Raw genomic sequence first — 19,436 nt, 5'->3', positions numbered from 1 at the left:
TATAATGTAGTTATATTGAGAAAAAAAAATTACTAGTGTTTATCTAAAACACGAAAACATCTTCTATTTTCTCAAAAAAAAAAAAAAAAACTACCTTCTCCCTCCCCCACTACCCGTCACCCACCACCGACAACTTCCGTCACTCACCATCAATACTCACCTCCATCATTGGTACTCCATTTAATGTTTTTTTTTTTAAACTCATGGATGTTTTAGAGTGTTACCGTGTCCGTAGATGGTGTTTTAAACAAACTTCATTTCTCCAAAACAGGCTAAAAGTAGGTCATCCAAACAATGATAGAAAGAGGGTTTGTTTCATGTTGTTGGGTAAATTAAAGAGAAGAAGTAAATTTGGTGGAAGAAAGGTAGAGATTATATACTAATATCACAATCGAGGTTTATAAATACGATGGGGACGTAAATGTAGCCCCAGCACCCCATGATTCAAGTGTAAAATGCCACCCACAAAGTTGAAATATATCTGTCTGAACAACAATAGCAAACACATTATTAAGATAGAAAGCTACAAGCCTGTCTGAGTCTCCTATGGTACCCACAGTATATTCTCAGAAGATTGTAAATCAACTACTGACCACTGAGCATTTTTTTTGGCCCAACTCCAAATGCCCACCACCATAGATACTTCATAAACAACAAAACATGATTTGCATTATAACATTATTGAAATCTGGCAATGAAACATATTCCCATCGCCTCAATTTGGCTAGAAAGAAGACAACTTACCACAGTGTTATATTCTTGATAGTGGTTCTGTTGCCACAAAGACCGGCTCAGCATAAAAGAGTTTCACACTTTATGCCAAGGACGGCTGCTGAGTGCTGATCTCCTCACTTTGCAATCGCACATTTTATCAATTTAACAAGCCAATCAAGCCGACCTAGCTTCTTTAAGATATAGCAATATAATCTCCCTTCGCTTTCCATATTAGGATAATCTTTGGAGGTGTAAATTATCAAGTTTCCGTCGGACACTTGTTCGTGGCATAAAGATTTTTGCTAATTATTTAGGTATATTACGACAAAGACTAAAAATATGACTTCTTTGGAGGTGTAGATATGATTGCTGTGATAGAGGAAAATGCTACTCTAGAGACAATATTGCCATTTCTAGATCTGAACATATGTAGTATGCAATTTGGCTTTATCCAAATTATTTTCCTATCTAACCATCAGCCCGGCTACTTGTTGCAAAAAAAAAAAAAAAAAAATCCTCGAATGTGGCAAAATTGAACCATACACAGTGGACTCCATACATTTGTAATGTTTTGAAAGACCGGTCATATCTCTGGTCTAATTCAATCGTCAATTCAAAAATTCAAGCAAATCGATCAAATCTGGTCAAAATCAATCAGTTGAGTCGGTAAAATACGGTTTTGAACCTCTCTAGTAAAATACGGTCAAAAATTCAAGTATATCTCTGGTTTTGAACCTCTCGAATTTTACTAATTTTTTTATTGGATTAATAATAAAAAAAACCCCTTGCGGTATACCTAATACACAGAAAAGCCCCTCATGATTTCAAAACATACAAAATGGCATCTCATGTTTTGAACTAAATTATAAACTAACAGAATTCGTTAAACTTAACGGAATTCGGTAAACTTAACGGAATTCGATAAATTTAACGGCCAAAACCGTCATTTTCGTTAAGTTTAACGAATTTTGTTAGTGTACAATTTAGTTCAAAATATGAGATGTCGTTTTGTACGTTTTGAAACCACAAGGGACTTTTCTGTATATTAGATATATCACAGGAGATTTTTTTGTTTTTAACCCTTGTTTATTCTTAAAAAATATTTCAATATTATTAAAATTTTTAAAATGATAAAACCTTTTAAATCGAAATTGAACCGATCGAACTAATTGAACCGCAAGCCACAAGCTCTTTTGATTCACCTTTCGGGTCCGAGTTTAAAGAATCGTTCAAAAGGATAACAACAACACATTATTGAATGTTTGTTTCTTCTTACAGAATAAAAAATGTGTCTTAGAGTGGATGAGACTTGCTCTCTATGACTCGGTGAATTGTTCCAATACTCAAATCAACGTATCATCTACGACAATTTTGCAGTCAAACCAGGCATACCCATAAAGCATTGCATGACGCAAAGGATAAAGACAGAGGTGCATCCCACCAGCATGATCCAGTGATCAACAACTTTCTACCTAGCGGCAGGAAACCTGGGAAATATCTAAACCCTTCGTCCTGGCGTTTCGGTGAACAGCAGAGCCTAATACTACAAAAACAGACTGAACAAATGTAAGGCAACTCAACTTGAAACGCCGATTTGAGAATGAGAGTCATGCCCATGCAACAGACGGAAGAGTTTCTTAGACTCATTTACCACAATCATCTGAGCTATCAAGGTCGGAAACAATTCATAATATGAGCAAGAAGCCTCCCAAAATTGACATTAGGCTGGACTACTAAGAATGGTAAAGACTAAAAGTATTTGATCAACTTATCACAACATGTATTAGGATTCATCATTCAAGTCACAAAACATGCTACAAAATTGACACCAATTACAAACTTCAGCTTCACTGCCTATCTAAATTCAGTATTTCCAAAAGGCAAACAAGATCAATAACCTCGAGCAAATTTACAAAACAGACTGAGGGGTTGATTCTGATAAACATGTTCCTCCTATTAAAGCATCACCAATTCCTTGAGAATGAGAACTTACTCATGATCTCGACGCAAGCAAGCAAGCCAATGAAAGGTATAAACTATGGCAAAAACCAAAACCATAACATCTTAATTTTCATTTCTAGTCTAATTCATAACCAAGCACACTAAAGTCAAAATTCCCTACTGGAATTTGATGGAAGCAAAATAAAAATGGTTCTAACCGTCTAGCGCTATTACAACAGACCCTAAGCTCTAACCTAACTATATGTTAAAAAAAAAATAAAGGAAGAAAGCAGAAAAAAATTTAATGCATTACTCCATCCCTATCCTACCCTATATCCACAACTCCCGTTCGCCATGATTCCTCCCATTCCTGGTTGCTTCTGCCTCCTCATCTCAACTATCTTCCTATGAGAATTCGAATGCAATGCAGCCGAAAATGTAGGACTACTAGCAGGGCGATACTCAGGCACAAGACGCCCGGACTTATACCGCACCCCACAGGCATTGCAAAGAGTTTTCGGCCCCATTGGGCCTGCGCGCCATTGTGGGGTCTGATCAGCTTGGCAATGCAGGCATCTCCTCCCAATAGTAGCACTAGTATTTGCCTTCACTGGCACTGGTGGTAATGCCACTTCCTGCCTGTTACTCTTAATATTCACATGATTCCACCACTGCCATTCCTGGCTCGGCAAGTCCCCAAAACCTGATCTTCGTTTTCTCCTCCTTCTCTGGCTACGCGGGCGAACAGGGAAACTACTGGGCACCTTAAGGTTCCCACAGCAGCTCATTACCGCGCTGCCATTGCTACCATTGCTATTGCTGCTACTACTGCTGTTTTCAAGCACGGATACCGGGCTCTGGTGGTTCAATCCATCAAAATCCGGGGTCTCAGATAGAAGGTCGAAGCATGTCTCCACTGCCGGGAATGCGTCCTTGTTCGATAACCATTCCAGTTCTTCCTCAAACTCCTGAATAAAATGGGACAACAATATATAATCAGAACTACATCTCCATCCCTCAAGAAACTGAGCAGACCCAAAAGGACTAAGTTAAGTCAGCTCATTAGTCAACCCACAGAATCAACTCAGTGTAATACATCCATCAAAAGGTTCCAACAAATGAACAATTTTCGATTTTCAGTTTCACAGAAATTATGTAAATTTTTTTTTTTATATTTCCACTTATTTAGTTGCAGCACTACTAAGGAATTTTGATTATCATGGGAAATCAAATTTCTGTAAAGGGTACCGACAACGTCAAAAATTCCAAAGAAGGTAACCCTCACTCAGACAGGGGGACAGGATATTCCGTGGGGGCAAAGTTGTCTTTTAATACTAAAACAGGCACCGAAAATATTCGTCCGGTTATATGCTCATTTAATTAGTCCAGCTCAGAAAAATCCCAAGTGACAGCCCATGCTTCACTAATAAAGACGCGTAAAAACTATTTCTTTCCCAAAATACCCTTGGCCGCCATCCTTTGTCCAATTCCATGCTCAGGGTTTCTAAGGGCAAATCGTCCAGAAACAGAATTACCAAAATACCCTTGGCCGCCATCCTTTGTCCAATTTCGTGGTTTCCCATTTTCCAGTTCCACCGAGTCAAAAACTCGGACTCTTCTCAGTCAAAGGAGCCCCCATCACGCGTTACCTCACAAAATTACCAAAATACCCTTAACGTCTCAAAGCATTTCAACTCACTCGTGTATTTTAGAGCATATATATATATACAGAAGCCGTCCAAAACCGCCAGACTCGGAATACAACTCAGTCCAAACTCGCCCGAGTCAACTCAGCGGCAAAACCGAGTCACAGCATTTCCAGCACCAAGTTCATGCAAACCGCCCAGACTCGGCCGAGTTCATGGCAAACTCAGGCATAATTAAGACTTTCTGGGCTCCAAGAACATAACCTTTAACAAAAGCATAGCATAGCACAGGCATCAATTAAGACTTACAGGGAAGGAAGGTGAACGGCTGAGATCATCATCTTGATGGCTAATGAGGGTATTTGAAGGAGAAAAAGAATAAGGGTCTTTTAGAAAAGGGGAAGGATTTTTATTTTCTTTCTCTTCTTCACCGTCGTCCAAGGAGAAGTTGAGAAGGTCGTCTTCACCATCCAACATGAAACAACCTGCTGCTGCTCCTGCAACATCTGGGTTGTGCAAAGCATCCATTCTTTTTCTAATTTCTGGAGATTTTTTCTATTTTTTCTTTGAGGGTTTGCAGAGAATAGGGAGAGAAGATGGAACGAAACTGATGATACCCACAAATGGGGGCAAAGGAGTTTGGTTTGAGTTAGGTTTGTATTGTGAGAGAGAGAAAGAGAGAGGTGGGGTGGCTCTGTTTTTACTATGGTTTGTTGAGGGGTTGGGGGCTTCCTTTTCTTTATTTTTTTGCTGTAATTTTCTAAGTATGGTATGGCCTTTTTTTTTCCTTTTTATTTTGTTTTATTTTATGGGCTTCGAGGAAATGTGTTGACGGCTTTGGTACTTTGGAAGCAAGTTGGGGCTTGGGATTTTCTTGATATTTAACGTTGTTGAATATAGGGGGGACTTGAGAAGTGGTGGTTTATATTTATTTGTTCTTTTCTTTTTAACATTTATCATGAAAAAATAATGTAATTATTCTTATAAAAAAGGTGAGTAAATTATAAGTGCATTTTTTATGTTATTTATTATTAATCCTTTGTTTCAAAATCTGAGTCCAACTTGGATTTGTTAGATTACGAAAATTTTACATTGACCATTTCATTTGCGCCCTATTTTGTTTAGAGAGGTTAATGGTTTCAATTTAATTTTTGTTATATTTCAACCAATTCCCTTGCATTATATGATATCAAACACATCTCAAAACCTACTCTATAAGTAACCATAGAACAAGTACCAATTCATTTTTCTCCTCTTTTTTTTTTCCTTCAAGTACAAATTCATTTCAACAATTACAAAATACATAAAATGTCAACTAATTTTGTAACAAAATAGTGAAAATAGAGAATATTGAACAAGCTAAAGGGAAGACTTTTCAGCTGAATAAGTGTGTTCGGATAAAAAAAATTTTTGGGCTAATTTTTGAAAAAAAAATACTATAACACATTTTTTTGATATAATGTACGTGAGATGAAAAAAATTATTAAAAAATATATTTATAATTCTTTGTATTAGTTTTTTCTTCCTCAAGAACGATATAATTTGCACAATTAATTCCTAAATTCATTTTATTAGGAGATAGTGTAGTACTTTGTATTCAACCTTCAATTTTATTTCTCCTTAAGCACCTCCACTTGATTTTATATGTTTTCACTTCACTTCAAATCAACCTCTAAACCTACCCATCATGATTTATTTTGGTTTGGTATATAGGTAGGGCATAAAAAAACAACAAGGGACCGAACACCAAAAAAAAAATTGAAAAGAAAACTAGATGTGAAAAGGGTAGTGAAAGAACACCAAACTCTTGAACGACAACTACACTTTTTTGGAGTACCAAAGAAGTACAACAAAAGAGTGAAAACCAATTTTTCCGGGTACACTTCCTAATGGTATAATCTAACATCTCTACCTAGTAGTATAATACTAAAGGGTATGACCGCAAATATGAGAAAATGTTGAGGCCATTATCGTCAATTTGATGGAGTCCCCAACGCGATAAAGAGGGCGCGGGCCGCTTACGCAACGGTCGGACGACCACACCGATGCGAATAGCTAAACCCCATCTCCCAATAAAACTCCCAATTCACACGTCATTCTAACGAATGACTTCTCAACACGTGTCACGCATTAAATTTTTTTTTGGAAATTCAAAATAAAATGTTTTGAATAATCTTTGACTATCTCGACACCGCACGTGGCGGCGGTGATTTTGCAAAGTTTGAAAATTTTTAAAAAAAAAAAGATTTATGATTTAATTTGTTGCTTTGATGCTTTTGTTTGTCTGGTATTTATTCATCAACGCATGAATTGAATTTTCTCTTTGACGGGGCCCACGGGTTGCATGTTGCTCGGGTCCACCCACGTTTTCAGTATTGTCACAAGTTGGAGAAGTAGTTGAGGACTGCTGGCTGGCTTGGGGCAGATGCAATTGCAAGTTGTAACCACTCCAATTGGCATGTGACCGTCACATGCAACAGGAGTAAAGGTATTGTGTAAAGTAGTATACTATATAATACACTGTTTGGAGTGCTTGTGAGGTGTATAAGATGGAGTTTATGTCTCTATATTTTTAAAAGGAAAATTCTATATTAAACGAAATGCGATTTAAGGGATAGAAACAAGCCACACAAAACACATTAATGGATAATCTAAAGGATTCTCATGATTGTGTCTAAATGTCGTGATTTAGAATCATTTTTTTTAGACGAACTCTTTTGAAAAAATAATTTTTAGGAATTTTCATGTTTATGTCTATCACTTAAAAGAGTCCATGGATAACCCAAGAAATTCTCATATTTGTGTCTATCGCTTTGAAATATATCTACCTCCTCTTTAATTTTACAGATTCCTATGTTTGTATCTATCATTTAGAAATATCGTGATTTAGAATTTCTTTTTGTAGGTGGACTCTTTTGGAAAACTAATGTTAATTACAAAAAGTATATAAAATGCAAAATAGGGTAATAATTGTTAGCATTTGAATTCATATGATATGTTAGGTGTTGCTTTTTGTGGGCGAACTCTTTTAGAAAACTAATGTTAATTACAGAAAGTATATAAATGCAAAATAGGGTAACAATTGTTAATATTTGAATTCATATGATGTGTTAGGTGTAATCTAGGTATACTAACAAGTGCCCATTGAACACCCGTTAGAAAAATTTAGAAGAAAAAAGCAATTTAGAAAGAAAAAGTATATAAAGTCGATGGTTATTAAAAAAAAGTAATTTAGAAAGAAAAAGTATATAAAGTTGATGGTTATTAAATGTGACTAGATGAAAAGAAAGGAAAAGGATACAAAATAGGTCTCTTCCACCGGCTGTATCAATTGCCTTTATAGATTAATCACGTAGATCTTGTTTGCACATGTGCCCGGAGTGTAGGCTACATAATCACTCAAGCAACTTTTTTTTTTCCTTTGTTTACTTGTTCCTTTTTTTAATAATCTTTTTTTTCAAATATAAAGTATAGGATAGCGGTGATACCAAGTTGAGTTTGAGTATGATGTCTAGTAACAATACTCAAACTCAAGCGAGTTGCTTGAATGAAACTCGAGCTCGATTTGACATAATATTAGGAGGACTCAAATTCTACTTAATAGAGTTCAAGAAGTCGGCGAGTTTGATAGTTGAACCCAACAAATGATTAGGGTAGTAAATATTACATGCTCGAGTAATTTAACTATTTATAATAGATTAATTAGATATTATATTAAGTATTTGACAAAGCTTGACGAGCTTTTCGAGTGTATGATATACATACTCGAGTTTGATTCAAAAACTCACTTGAGTAACTCGAGTTCATAATTCAAATCAAGTAGTTGACTAAGTTACTCGTGAGCTCGAGTCAAACTTCTCGATTGAGTTGCACCCCTAGTATAAATTCCTTCTAAAGCAGATCGGGAAAGAGAGAATTTGTCCACGGGTTGAGGCTCGATGGAATTAAGTTCTGAAAAAATTGAGCATATTGAAGTCACAATTCTTTTCATGTTCATCCTTTTCTGTTTAAAAATAGAGAAAAAGAAAATCAATAATGGGACGGCACTGCCCTATTTCTAAAACCACTTTCTTAACTCATTTATTTGCTAAATTTGGCGACAAAGAGAAAACTTCGAGCACTTGAGAAGGTGCTGAAGCTTGAACATCATGTTTAATAGTTTCAAAAGCTATCTAAAGCCAGTATAATTGAAGGAAATGATCCTGTTTGTAATTGGAATTGGTTACTTGCAATGTGCCTAATCCCATTATGTATAAATCTAGGCATTGGTTCACATAAGTAACACTAAAAGCTTAATGCTGGGATTCTTGAATGTGTGGTTTTCACCAGAGTACAAGAGTTGGCATTCATGTTACCTAAATGTGATTGCGCAAAATCTTGCAATATCAATGCATGTGTACATTTCATTGCACTTGGTCCAATCTACGTAATCGGCTTGTTTGCTTGCTTTCGCCTTCGACAGATCCAAAATCACATTTAAATGTAAGGTTAAAAAATAGGGTTTTACGAGGCTGTTGATGTGTATCAACCCAACACACAATAAAAAAAAAAGGGTTTTACAAGGTTTATTTTTTACTAATAAGTAGAAATCTTGAATTCAGAACCTCTTTTTTACAATCTCTCACATTTTACCATCCAAGTCAATCATCTACGCACAGTTTTACAAGGTTTTGGTGTGAGAATTCGGACTGATTATATTCGTTGGCATGTGCCCTGTGCCGTGTTCATATGCAATCAGTTTTTCCTCCCTCCAATACAATTTGGACATGTTGAGCGATGATTTGTTAATCATTGAAGAAACAATGAGTGAATATCCTTAATTTCCACTAAATTAGGTGAACTACAGCCTCATTTGACTATGTAAAAGTTTTGACAACAAAACGATCAAATTTCATATCGTGGAGATGCAGAATTGTTTCCCCGATTAGGCTTTGAGAAACAATTTTCTTGGATTCTCCTGAAACGGGGAGATCATGTCCCTTAACATCTATCTTTTTAGCAATAAAATAGGGGAAAATAATCAGATTGACAAAGATGCTAACCCTTGTTTACAATGCCATCGTCAGTTTTTTAACAAATCATGAAATTGTTAGGATTTGCTGACAGTACAAACGAAGCCAAGTCAGACCAAAATAGTAGATTTATAAGGCCAATTGTTACTTCCATAAGGCCGAATATTGAGATAGTGATATTGTCTTAAAACATTAAGTGCCTGTTTGATAACATAAAAAAGTGCTGAAACTGAATTCATTCAGACATTCAGATGTTGTGGGTGTTTGATAAATAAAAATTCACCTGCTGAACTTATTAAGTGGTGCTGAATTTGTATGTATTTTTTTCAGCACAAGAATCGTAGCTGAATGCTTAATTTGATAAGAATCAAAAGATTTACTTCAACTACTTTATCTTATCTACCAAATATATCCCTGTTTGTTAATTACATTCAAAATTCTTATCTAATTAAACAACCTAATATTCCTTATTCAAAATCCTTATCTAATTAAACAAAACAACCTGATATTCTCTATTCAAAAATTGTTTTTAACAATAGTATTTTTTTGCAGTAATTTTCATCCACAAACATTTATATTTTGATATATTTTTTTTTGTACAAATAAATATTATTTATGTGATGCAGCTTATCCACACACACGTGGCTTTATGACACCATATCGAAATATTAGATATTGGTTGTCTGATTTTCGAAATGCTTCTCGTCCAAGATCAAAAGAAGAACGCTTTAACCAAGCACATGCAAGATTGAGAAATGTAATTGAACGTGCTTTTAGAGTATTAAAAGCTCGTTTTCCCATTCTCAAAACGATGAAATCATACCCTTTTCCCACACAAAGAAACATTGTCATTGTATGCATTGCTCTTCACAATCATTGTCATTTTCATACCTAACAATTTTAAGTTAATTAAATCATAGGTTTTATTTTCTTTTTGGATTAAAAGATATAAGGGCAAAATTGTACAATCTACCTTATTAAGCATTAAATTATGAATATTTATCAAACAGTATAAATAGATTCAGCATTAAGATTCAAACATTCATATATCTCTTTTCAGTGCTTAAAATTCAGTAAATTAATTATTTCAGTATTCAGAATTCAGAATTCAGAATTCAGATTCAGTGTTATCAAACGGAGCCTAAATCGCTTCTGCTTGAGAAAACACTACTAAGAGCAAGAACTGCATCTTATTTTCGCCTGCAATAAGCCAAAAAGCAAGAATTTTAGATTTGATCATGTATTGGACGCAAACTTTGTGATCTAATTTTGTGATCATATCAAAATGTTCCCCCTCTCCCACCACACTCGGCATGCATTATCATTTATTTTTTAACTCTCTTATCTTTGTTTACAAGTTTTAGATCTCCAACTGTTAGATATTGAATTTAAACATTGAATTTGATAGTAACGGAAGACTTTAACGACCCTCCTCTCGTCACTAGATCGAAAGACATTGCCATTAGTAAGTCAGTGAGTGAAAACTATTAAAAAAAGGATTAATCTTTCCTACACTGACACAGTGTATACACTATCAGCATTGGATGAATGACAACTACACAAAATTTGAATTTGAAGTTCAATATTTGCACACATGTCATGAATCAAATGGTGATAATGTATACACTGTCAGTGTATATAAGATTTATTCTTTAAAAAAAAAAGGAAAAAATGAGCCTTAATCATTTCTGGGTACTAATTTTCAGATACCTTCGCTAGAAATTAGGAATTTTTGGAGAAGATCAGTCTAGCTGTATAGAGTGACCCATTACCCAATTGAACCCAAGCCCGCAAATCATACGTCCCACAATATGAAGGAGACTGCAAGAGCTGAGAGTGAGCTTAGAGTTGAGACCAGTTGGAAGCCTTTCTTTATACGTTCGAGCTGAGAGCGACATCAGTGAGTTTCATTTCCTATTAAGCCCTTGGGCCTATCAATAAACCCTTTCAGAGACTGGATCCACTGAACTGAGCTTCAATTGGGCTTCTTCAATTGGCCTCGTTTGCTTGACCAAATAATCGATGTTCCTTTACAGGTATTTTGAGAATGTGAGAATGTTCAGAGAGTATTACTATTTAGAGCTTTAGTTTTGCTATAATTACTCAAAAGTCTTTTGATTCAATTAAACATTGTGGGGTCATTTTGTATAAGGAGGAGGAGTTAAACTAGCAATTATTATTTTGTTTCTTGGTAGGAAAATTAGTGATTTAATTAATATAAGTTTTATGTCCCAACAGCACATTCTTGCTTTTTTCTGTTAGGTTCTTTTCGGCTTCCAGTATATGTGCAGTTTTTTTTTATTGTTATTGCTTTACTCCCTGTCTCACCATGTTTGGCCTAATCTATGCTTGGTTGTTCACATTGATGTGCATTTTCTTCCCCATTTTTTTTTTGGTTTCTGATATGATTTATTTTGTTAAAGCATAGTTTTTGTTCTAGATTGTATCCTTTCATTCCAAACCACATGTGATATTTTACTCTAATTTAAGTTCTAAATTACTGTTTCTGAACAAACTAAGTTAGTTTTTATAATTTAAATTGTATGGTTTTGCTTGAATAGGGACGAGGCATCTGTTAAAAAAAAAAAAGAAGATTTACTGGGAGTATTTGGAATAACATGTGCAACTCTTCATTATTAGTGTTGAATATTATAGATTGTTTGATATACATGTATTTAGTAGCATAATTGATTTTGGTGGTAGTTGCTTCTTTATCTATCTATTATTTCACCTTCTAAGAAAGTTGATTGATCGATTGACATATTAGTTTGTATATTTGATTAGTTTTTTAGTGGAACTAATTGAGTAGGTTATGCATGATTGAATGGTTAAAGCCAATTCTGAATTATGTTAGCAAACACTATGAAAATAATTTTATTCTCAGGTGATTGGTTAGGATCTCTGGTTATCGTAGTCTAAAATGACCACACTAAAATAAAGCAAGCAAGTTGGAGGAGCAACATGATGCAAAAGCATGGTAAAAGTATGCTTTACTGATTGAGGAACAAAAAGAGTTTGAACTGCAAAAATGCCGAGAGACTCATAAAAGAAGAAAAGAAAATAGTATTGTAATCGATAGAGGTACATGCACATATAAAATATGTGTTTGGATTGCAATTTTTTTGAAGAAAATGTACTGTAGGGATTTTATATATGTGAGATAAAAAGATGATTGGAAAATGTGTTCATAGAAAACATAGAATTTTTTTTGTGAAAAATCCCTTGGTAAACTTGTTTCGGAATAATTCACTATGAATCAAGTTAATGACATTTTTACACACGTGATTGGTGTGTGATTATAGTATGGATTTTTCATATTATTCTACATTTTTTTTGCTTACACAATTAATTAACTTATAATTTACCAGGTGAAAAGCTTGTTGGAGACCATGGTGTAGTGATCAAAATGAGAAGCTTACATTGAAATCAAGTTCAGAACCTTCGTATGAAAGCTTATGGCTCTTTAGAATACCGGTTATTGTTGCAAGTTTTGTTATAAGTTATATCCTTATGCATAAGCTTATGGTTGGAAGTTTTGTTATATAGGTTCGTTTTGCAGAATGAGAATAGTCATTCTGGTTCCTTATGCCACATTTTAAGCATCTCATTATGGTTATTCAAATTTTTGCAGAATGAGAATAGTCATAATGGTGGAACCACTGAGCTCAGTGGCCACCGGGAAGAGATTTAAGTCCCCCCTTGGGTTGTAGGCGGGGGTTCAAATTCCACTTATAGCAAAAAAAAAAAAAAAAAAAATCAAGAATGATGCCTAGTCATCTCCTTGTCTAGTCAGGTTTGCATATCTATTACTCCCTAACCAACAAGTCTCCTTAGGCTCTCCTCTCCTATAAATTAGGATAGAATACGTTATACAATTGTTATCGTTGTTGGAAAAAAAAAATAGTCATAATGGTAATTCAAATTTTTTGAGAGCAATTTGTGCTTTTATTACAATATAAATTACAGGATTCTAACAGCGTTATGGATATTGTAAATTTCAAAGTTGCAAATATACTAAAACTCTCTCAATTGATTTTATATCATTTGGAATTCTAAAGATTCGTGAATGTATTCATAAAATCGCGGGTGGGATGAAATATTTGAAATACAGGATAAAGCAAAAGAATAACAATAAACTACTCGCAATTTTAACCTTCAAAATCATGACGAGTGTAACATTCCTATTATTTTATGATAGAATAGCTATATAATCGAAAAAAATTAATGGCTGACCATAGTACGTAACTTTCAAATTCGGTGTAACCTTCCTATTTTTCTCAACGACTCTCTTTTTTATTTTTAATTACATCAAATCACTAGGTTTTGGTCTGTCGCCTAATCATTCAAATGTCTGCCTAAGAATTCAATGTGTTTGGATAGGAGATTATTCGCCCAAATTTATTTGCTTACATTATCATTACAATTTTCAATATACTTTTTTATTTCACATACATCACATCACAAAAAGTGCTACAGTAAAAATATCTCAAATAATTTACAATCCAAACACACTGGACTCAAAATAATTGCAAGTTTAATTGTCTCGTGTGGTTTGCATTGAACCGAAGAACAAATGGACATAATCAGGAAATAAATGTACAGCCTGAATAATAGCAAAAGCTAGTTCAAACTCTCCTGTATTGCCCAACTTCCCAAACTAGTCAAAACCAAGAATGTCGATGTCTTGAAAAGTAAGTAGTACTTAAAACTGAGCAAATCAAGCGGATGGACAACCACAACATGGTCTTGGCCATTCTCGGATAGCAATCAGCGTCGTAAACCTGGCACAAGAAACCCATTCGCAAACTTAATTCAGATTCAGGATATGAGCTTTGTCCTCGAACCATTTCTCTGAAAAAAAATAGAACTCATAGAAATAGATAGTTGCAGTTTGAACATAATACTGTATACAGAGCACTTGTGCAGTAGCTCTATGCTAGTGTGTACTTTCATGCTATATTCAATAAAATGATTACTTTTACGTTATACATATGATCTTTTGAATTTGCCCACTCGCAATCGCAACGTTCATAGCTAATTAATTTGCTACACTAATCATGAGTAAGCATACACTAGAATGCTTTACTGGATGATTGCGGCACTAATCCATTTGGAGACAGATTCATGTAACAAATTATTCTCAGACCTATAAATCGACCAAAATGGCCATAGAAGCGATGCACCTCTTACCTGTTATGCTTCTTTCAGTATAGAAGTCATGGCGGTAACAAGGCCTTTTGAGCTCCTCTCTGATTTCCCTTCATTAGCTTTTTAATGATCCACAAAGCGGAAGTTAAGCCGCCTACGGCTATTCCACTTCCAGGTACCACAGGTACCAAAGCCATTACAGCTGCGCTGACGGCAACAGTCAACATATGAGCCCCAATCTCCACAACTTTTTCCCAGAATTTTGGTCGGTCTTTCTGCTTGGATACAAGAAAAGTCACAGAAAATTATCAATCTAGTTAGATTTGGAACTAAGTCAGCATACATATGTGCTACATTCGTCCTTATTATGATGATTCATGAAGCTAACCATTGCTGAATATATGCATGTAGGAGCCAAGATGTATGCAATCTTAAAACAACATTAAAGAAATTTTACAGATTTATGATTAGGTTTAGTATTAAGTAGAAATTAAAGTTGTATACATGCTCGAAAAAAAAGTTGATCAACTCTTGGAAAACGAAAATCAAGCACATCTGTAGAGAGTTGCATAAATTTTTTTAAATTAATATGCAGTAAAGTAAAGCTAGCACACAAACGTTCGTTGTGCATTAAGTACTTTTTTTTTTTTTTTTTTTTGGTAAGGTTTTGAGGTTTTGAACACGAAATCTCTTACTATGTAGTACATGTTACTTTTTCTAATGCTTAGGTCAATATTAATTTTTAGGATTTTAACAAACACAAATTTGACTATTTACTGAGTTGTATGTAAGAAAAAAAGTTAGTTGAAAAACCTGATTAGTGCATTTCAAAATACACCAAATAAAACCGCTATAGAATCCAGATCATGAGTCCCAAAATTAAAAAATAAAGTTCATTTTTTTTTAGTTTTAGTTTTTTTCTAATACTTACTTGTAACTTGAGCTTTCAAGAAGCTTCAAAGTATAGGAACGTATTCTATGAAAAGTTTTGGTTACCTTTTGCTGTTTAAGCATTTCAATAATTGCTTGAAAAATTCGTATGATTTTATCCATTTCTGACTTTATTTCGGCAACTAGTTTGTTTTTGTGATCCAAGTTTACTGGTCTGATGGCAGCATCTGCAAAAGACAAAATTATGATTGTAAAACTGGTGATACACTCTAGGCTAAAGTAATGAATTTTGTGGTGCGGTTTTCATCAGGGGAGTTAGGATTCCTGTATCAAGATTTGCTTTGCAGAGGAAGATAATTGCTGAATCAATGCCAATCTATTGAAGAGCTGGCGTGTTTTGACTCGAGATAGTGTGTGTGTGTTTCGTGCACAAAAAGAAAAATCTCATGGCCATCTCTTTCATGAGTGTCAGATACCAGCTACTATTTGGAGGAGAATGGAGTTGTGTTTCGTCTATGAATACCCTTTGATCTGGAGTGGGGAGCAGGATTCAGGAATGGTTATGTCATTGTACTTGGATGCAGTATCAAGCAAAATTCAGGAAAATTGATTTGAAAGTAACAGTTCAGTACATATGGAGACTGAGGAATAAATGTTGTTTTCAAGTCTGCAAGAGCTGTGCCTGGAAAGATAGCGTATGCCTATCAGATTGTGTCTTGAGGCGAGGAATATTGTGGCCTAAAGTCAGATTTGTATCTGTTCATAGTCTTAGTTGATATTTTGTGAGGTGTGAAATATTATGTATCTATACATCTATGGAGGTATACCTTTGAGCTGATTCTGGAATTTAGTGATGAAATTGTCGGTTTGCAGAGTAGACAGGGCATGCGCCTTTTCTATCTCTTTTAGAGCTGCTTCCTTGAACATTTGTAGAGTTGCCTGGTACATGTGCGTCACCAGAGACTGGTAGATTGGCTCAATTTCCTGACAGATTTCAAAGCACAAATTTATCTGATGAAAAACAGCTGCAAAGGCAATTTCATGCCTGAAAGAATTTCCTGATATGATTATGTAATTACAGGATAAGGCTAGTTAACTACCTTCAATAAAGCCTTGCTAGCTAAGTAGCTTTGGAGAATTATCACTCATCCAAACTTGCTGGTTAGTAGAGTTTTAAAAGCCAGGTATCTAAATAGAGAACAAAGCTTGAACAATGAACCTCCAAAGACAGCTTCTTGGGTATGGAAAAGCATAATAGGAGCAAGACCATGGTTCAAAGACTCGGCCGAGTCGTCTCGTCACCATCTCTAGCCCTCCCGATACGATATCGGGACGATACGATTTCGAGATACTTGACTCATCGAGATGTTACGGTAAAGGGTTGAAACGGTTGAGTCACACCGAATCAACTTGAATTATTATTATTTTTACTAATTTTTTAATTATTTTTTTTATCATATTTTTTACAATTTTTAGAATATTAAATATTTCAAAAATTCGCGTCTTGCCGAGACCGATGTGGAACGGTTCGGATCGCGACCGCGACCGCGACTTTGAACCATGTGCAAGACAGCTATTGAAGAGAGGATTGAGACATAGAGTGGGGGATGGAAAAATGATACAGATTTGGAGTGACAGATGGATACCAAGATATGAGGATGGGAAAGTGACAACAATAAGAAAACAGGAATGTAAACTGGCAAGACTTGAGGAGCTAATTAGGGAAGGGAAATGGAATCAAGAACCACTAAATAGGTGGTTCATAAAGGAAGACTTGGGAAAGATACTAGCAATTCCTCTGAGCTTACTGGGAGCTAAGGACAGAATGTTTTGGAAGTATACCAATCTGGCCAGTTTACTATAAAATCAGCTTATGCAGTGGAAAAGGACGAGGGACAACAAAAGCAGAGAATAGGAGAAAGGGGACACTATGAAAGTACCAGCTACCCACAAAACCAGTCAAAAATTTGGAAAAGCTCATGGTCGCTACAAATGAAGCATAAACTGAAACATTTTGTGTGGAGATGCCTGCTGCACAGCCTACCAGTAAACGAGCAGATTCATCAAAGAACAGGCCAAAGAAGTGGAATGTGTGACTGTTGTGGAGAGGAAGTGTAAACAGTGGAACATATGCTATTCTTCTGCGCAAGTGCTGCACTCACTTGGAAAATAACACCACTACAATGGGATGGCCTAAATGACATGAGAAGCAACTTTGTGAGATGGTGGGAAGGATTACTAGAAGCAAGAAAGAGAGAGATGGGGCTGGAACATATTTCATTAACTGTAAATATTTTGTGACAGATATGGAAAGCAAAGAATAGGAGAATATTCTCAGGGGACAAGGTGGAAGCATGGAATACATTAAAAAAAGCACAGATAGAATGGACAGAATATATAGAGGCACATAATAGTGGGGAAGGAGGGTACATTCAGCAAACAAGGCAAGCACCTAGCACTGCAATCTGGACACCACCAGATAGAGGTGTAATCAAGATCAATGCAGATGCTGCCTTCTCAAAAGGAATGGATAGAACAAGTTTGGGAGCAGTGGCAAGGGACTGGACGGAAAATTCTGAAAGCTGAGGTGAAAACAAGTGAACCACTAGTGGAAGAAGCGGCAGCAGTAAGAATAGGGATGATGATGGCCTAAGATGCACACTGGAATACAGTGGAAATCCAATCTGACTGTAAAACTATAGTGGACATGCTCAGGGAAGAAGGTGATATGGAGTCCAAGATAGCAGTTATACTGGAAGACATTGAGAAAATAAGAGATTTGTTTGAGAAGTGTACATTCTCTTTGTTAGTAGAGTAGGAAACAAATGTACACATAAGTTAGTAAAAGTTGTAGTTAAGCTTGTTAGAAATTTTAGCTGGGAAGGAGCCTTTCCCATGCGGCTCCATTAGAGTGCACAGACTGATCATTCGGATAGTTACCTTTTGTAACTAATCTTGTATTATCAAGCTAGAAATGAAATATAATTGCTTTGGACAAAAAAAAAAAAAAAACTACCTTCATTTTTGATACGAACTCGACCCAACAAGAACCTGTCTTGAAGAACCAAGTCGATCAGATAGCGGAAGGATCTATCTTGATCAGGCTATGGAACAATAACTACCTTGTTAGACCTAAAGAGAACCCGTCTCTCAAAACCTAGTGGATTGGTTATTGGTTATAGAACAATAACTACCTTACTAGACCTAAAGAGAACCCGCCTCTAAAAACCTAGTGGATTGGTTATTGGCTTGAAAGAACAAGATGATGTGATCATCTTGCCTTGAACACCACAAGTATCCAAGCTAAATACTTGATACTGTTCAAGGAGAAACGCAAGTTCCATCAAGGAACTCCATAAAAGGAGACAACTCTCTTTTTATTAACTCATCCTCAAATCTCCCCCAATAGTTAAATAAAGTTGGCTATTTATAGTCTTACAAGACTCAAAACCCTAATCTAAATTGGAAACAATGCAAACTTCCTTATTTGACTTGTCACAACTTCCTAAATAAATTTGAAAGTAATTAACTACTTTTCTAAAACTCTAATTCAATTAGAATAGGAAACTAACTGACTCAATTGGCTTAACTATGGTCAACATGACCTTAGCCTTTATTTTCCTTAATAACTCAAGACTAACTAACAAGTATTGCTGGAAACTTACTTAAATAAATAACAAGAAATAAGTATGACAAATCTTCAATGATTCTTGAACCCGATTGCACCATCAACCATCAATTGAATTTTCTTGAATTTGAAGGGAATCCAAATCTTCATGTTCTCATCATTCCCCTCCTCTTGAAAGACGATTTGTCCTCAAATCGAGTGCTTGTTTACAAAAGAGTAACTCGGAGAATGTCTTGATAAATGCAATCCAAGAACCATGTCGCCAACTCAACTTGATTATGAACGCGAACCATTGCACATGCTCCATTTGTCAAGAATATCTTCACCCAGTTGTACTTGGCTAGAATTTGGAAGTCAACCAATATTTGGAAATCAATCAAGATTTGGCAATCAATCAGGATATCAATCATGATTTGGAAATCAATCAAGATTTCAATCAAGATTTGGAAACCATTC

At 35.4% G+C, this 19,436-nt stretch overlaps 1 protein-coding gene and 1 long non-coding RNA gene across 2 annotated transcripts; both read right to left on the bottom strand.

The window, feature by feature from the left end:
* Positions 1-2,746: 2,746 nt before the first annotated feature.
* LOC113764439 (GATA transcription factor 1-like) lies at positions 2,747-5,000 on the bottom strand. The gene is made up of 2 exons (XM_027308341.1): positions 4,611-5,000; positions 2,747-3,623 (listed from the first exon to the last, which is right to left on the bottom strand). The coding sequence occupies exons 1-2, from the start codon at positions 4,827-4,829 to the stop codon at positions 2,976-2,978; spliced, it is 867 nt and encodes a 288-aa protein (XP_027164142.1). The 5' UTR covers positions 4,830-5,000; the 3' UTR covers positions 2,747-2,975.
* An 8,836-nt stretch (positions 5,001-13,836) lies between these two features.
* LOC113764440 lies at positions 13,837-14,546 on the bottom strand. Its single transcript, XR_003467614.1, has 2 exons — positions 14,504-14,546; positions 13,837-14,164 (listed from the first exon to the last, which is right to left on the bottom strand). It is a non-coding gene; the product is annotated as an uncharacterized LOC113764440 (long non-coding RNA).
* Positions 14,547-19,436: the final 4,890 nt, after the last annotated feature.

The sequence above is a fragment of the Coffea eugenioides genome, chromosome 3 (assembly GCF_003713205.1).
Source record: "Coffea eugenioides isolate CCC68of chromosome 3, Ceug_1.0, whole genome shotgun sequence".
NCBI lineage: Eukaryota > Viridiplantae > Streptophyta > Magnoliopsida > Gentianales > Rubiaceae > Coffea > Coffea eugenioides.
The sequence above is the reverse complement of the archived record's forward strand: the minus strand, read 5'-3'. Positions and strand labels throughout refer to the sequence as shown.

What these genes read in the sequence shown, in the direction of transcription:
- LOC113764439 (XM_027308341.1), bottom strand. Translation starts at nt 4,829, where the DNA reads ATGGATGCTTTGCACAACCCAGATGTTGCAGGAGCAGCAGCAGGTTGT. An exon ending in GCCGTTCACCTTCCTTCCCT is followed by an intron (nt 3,624 to 4,610) that starts GTAAGTCTTAAT and finishes CATTTTATTCAG; the next exon opens with GAGTTTGAGGAAGAACTGGA.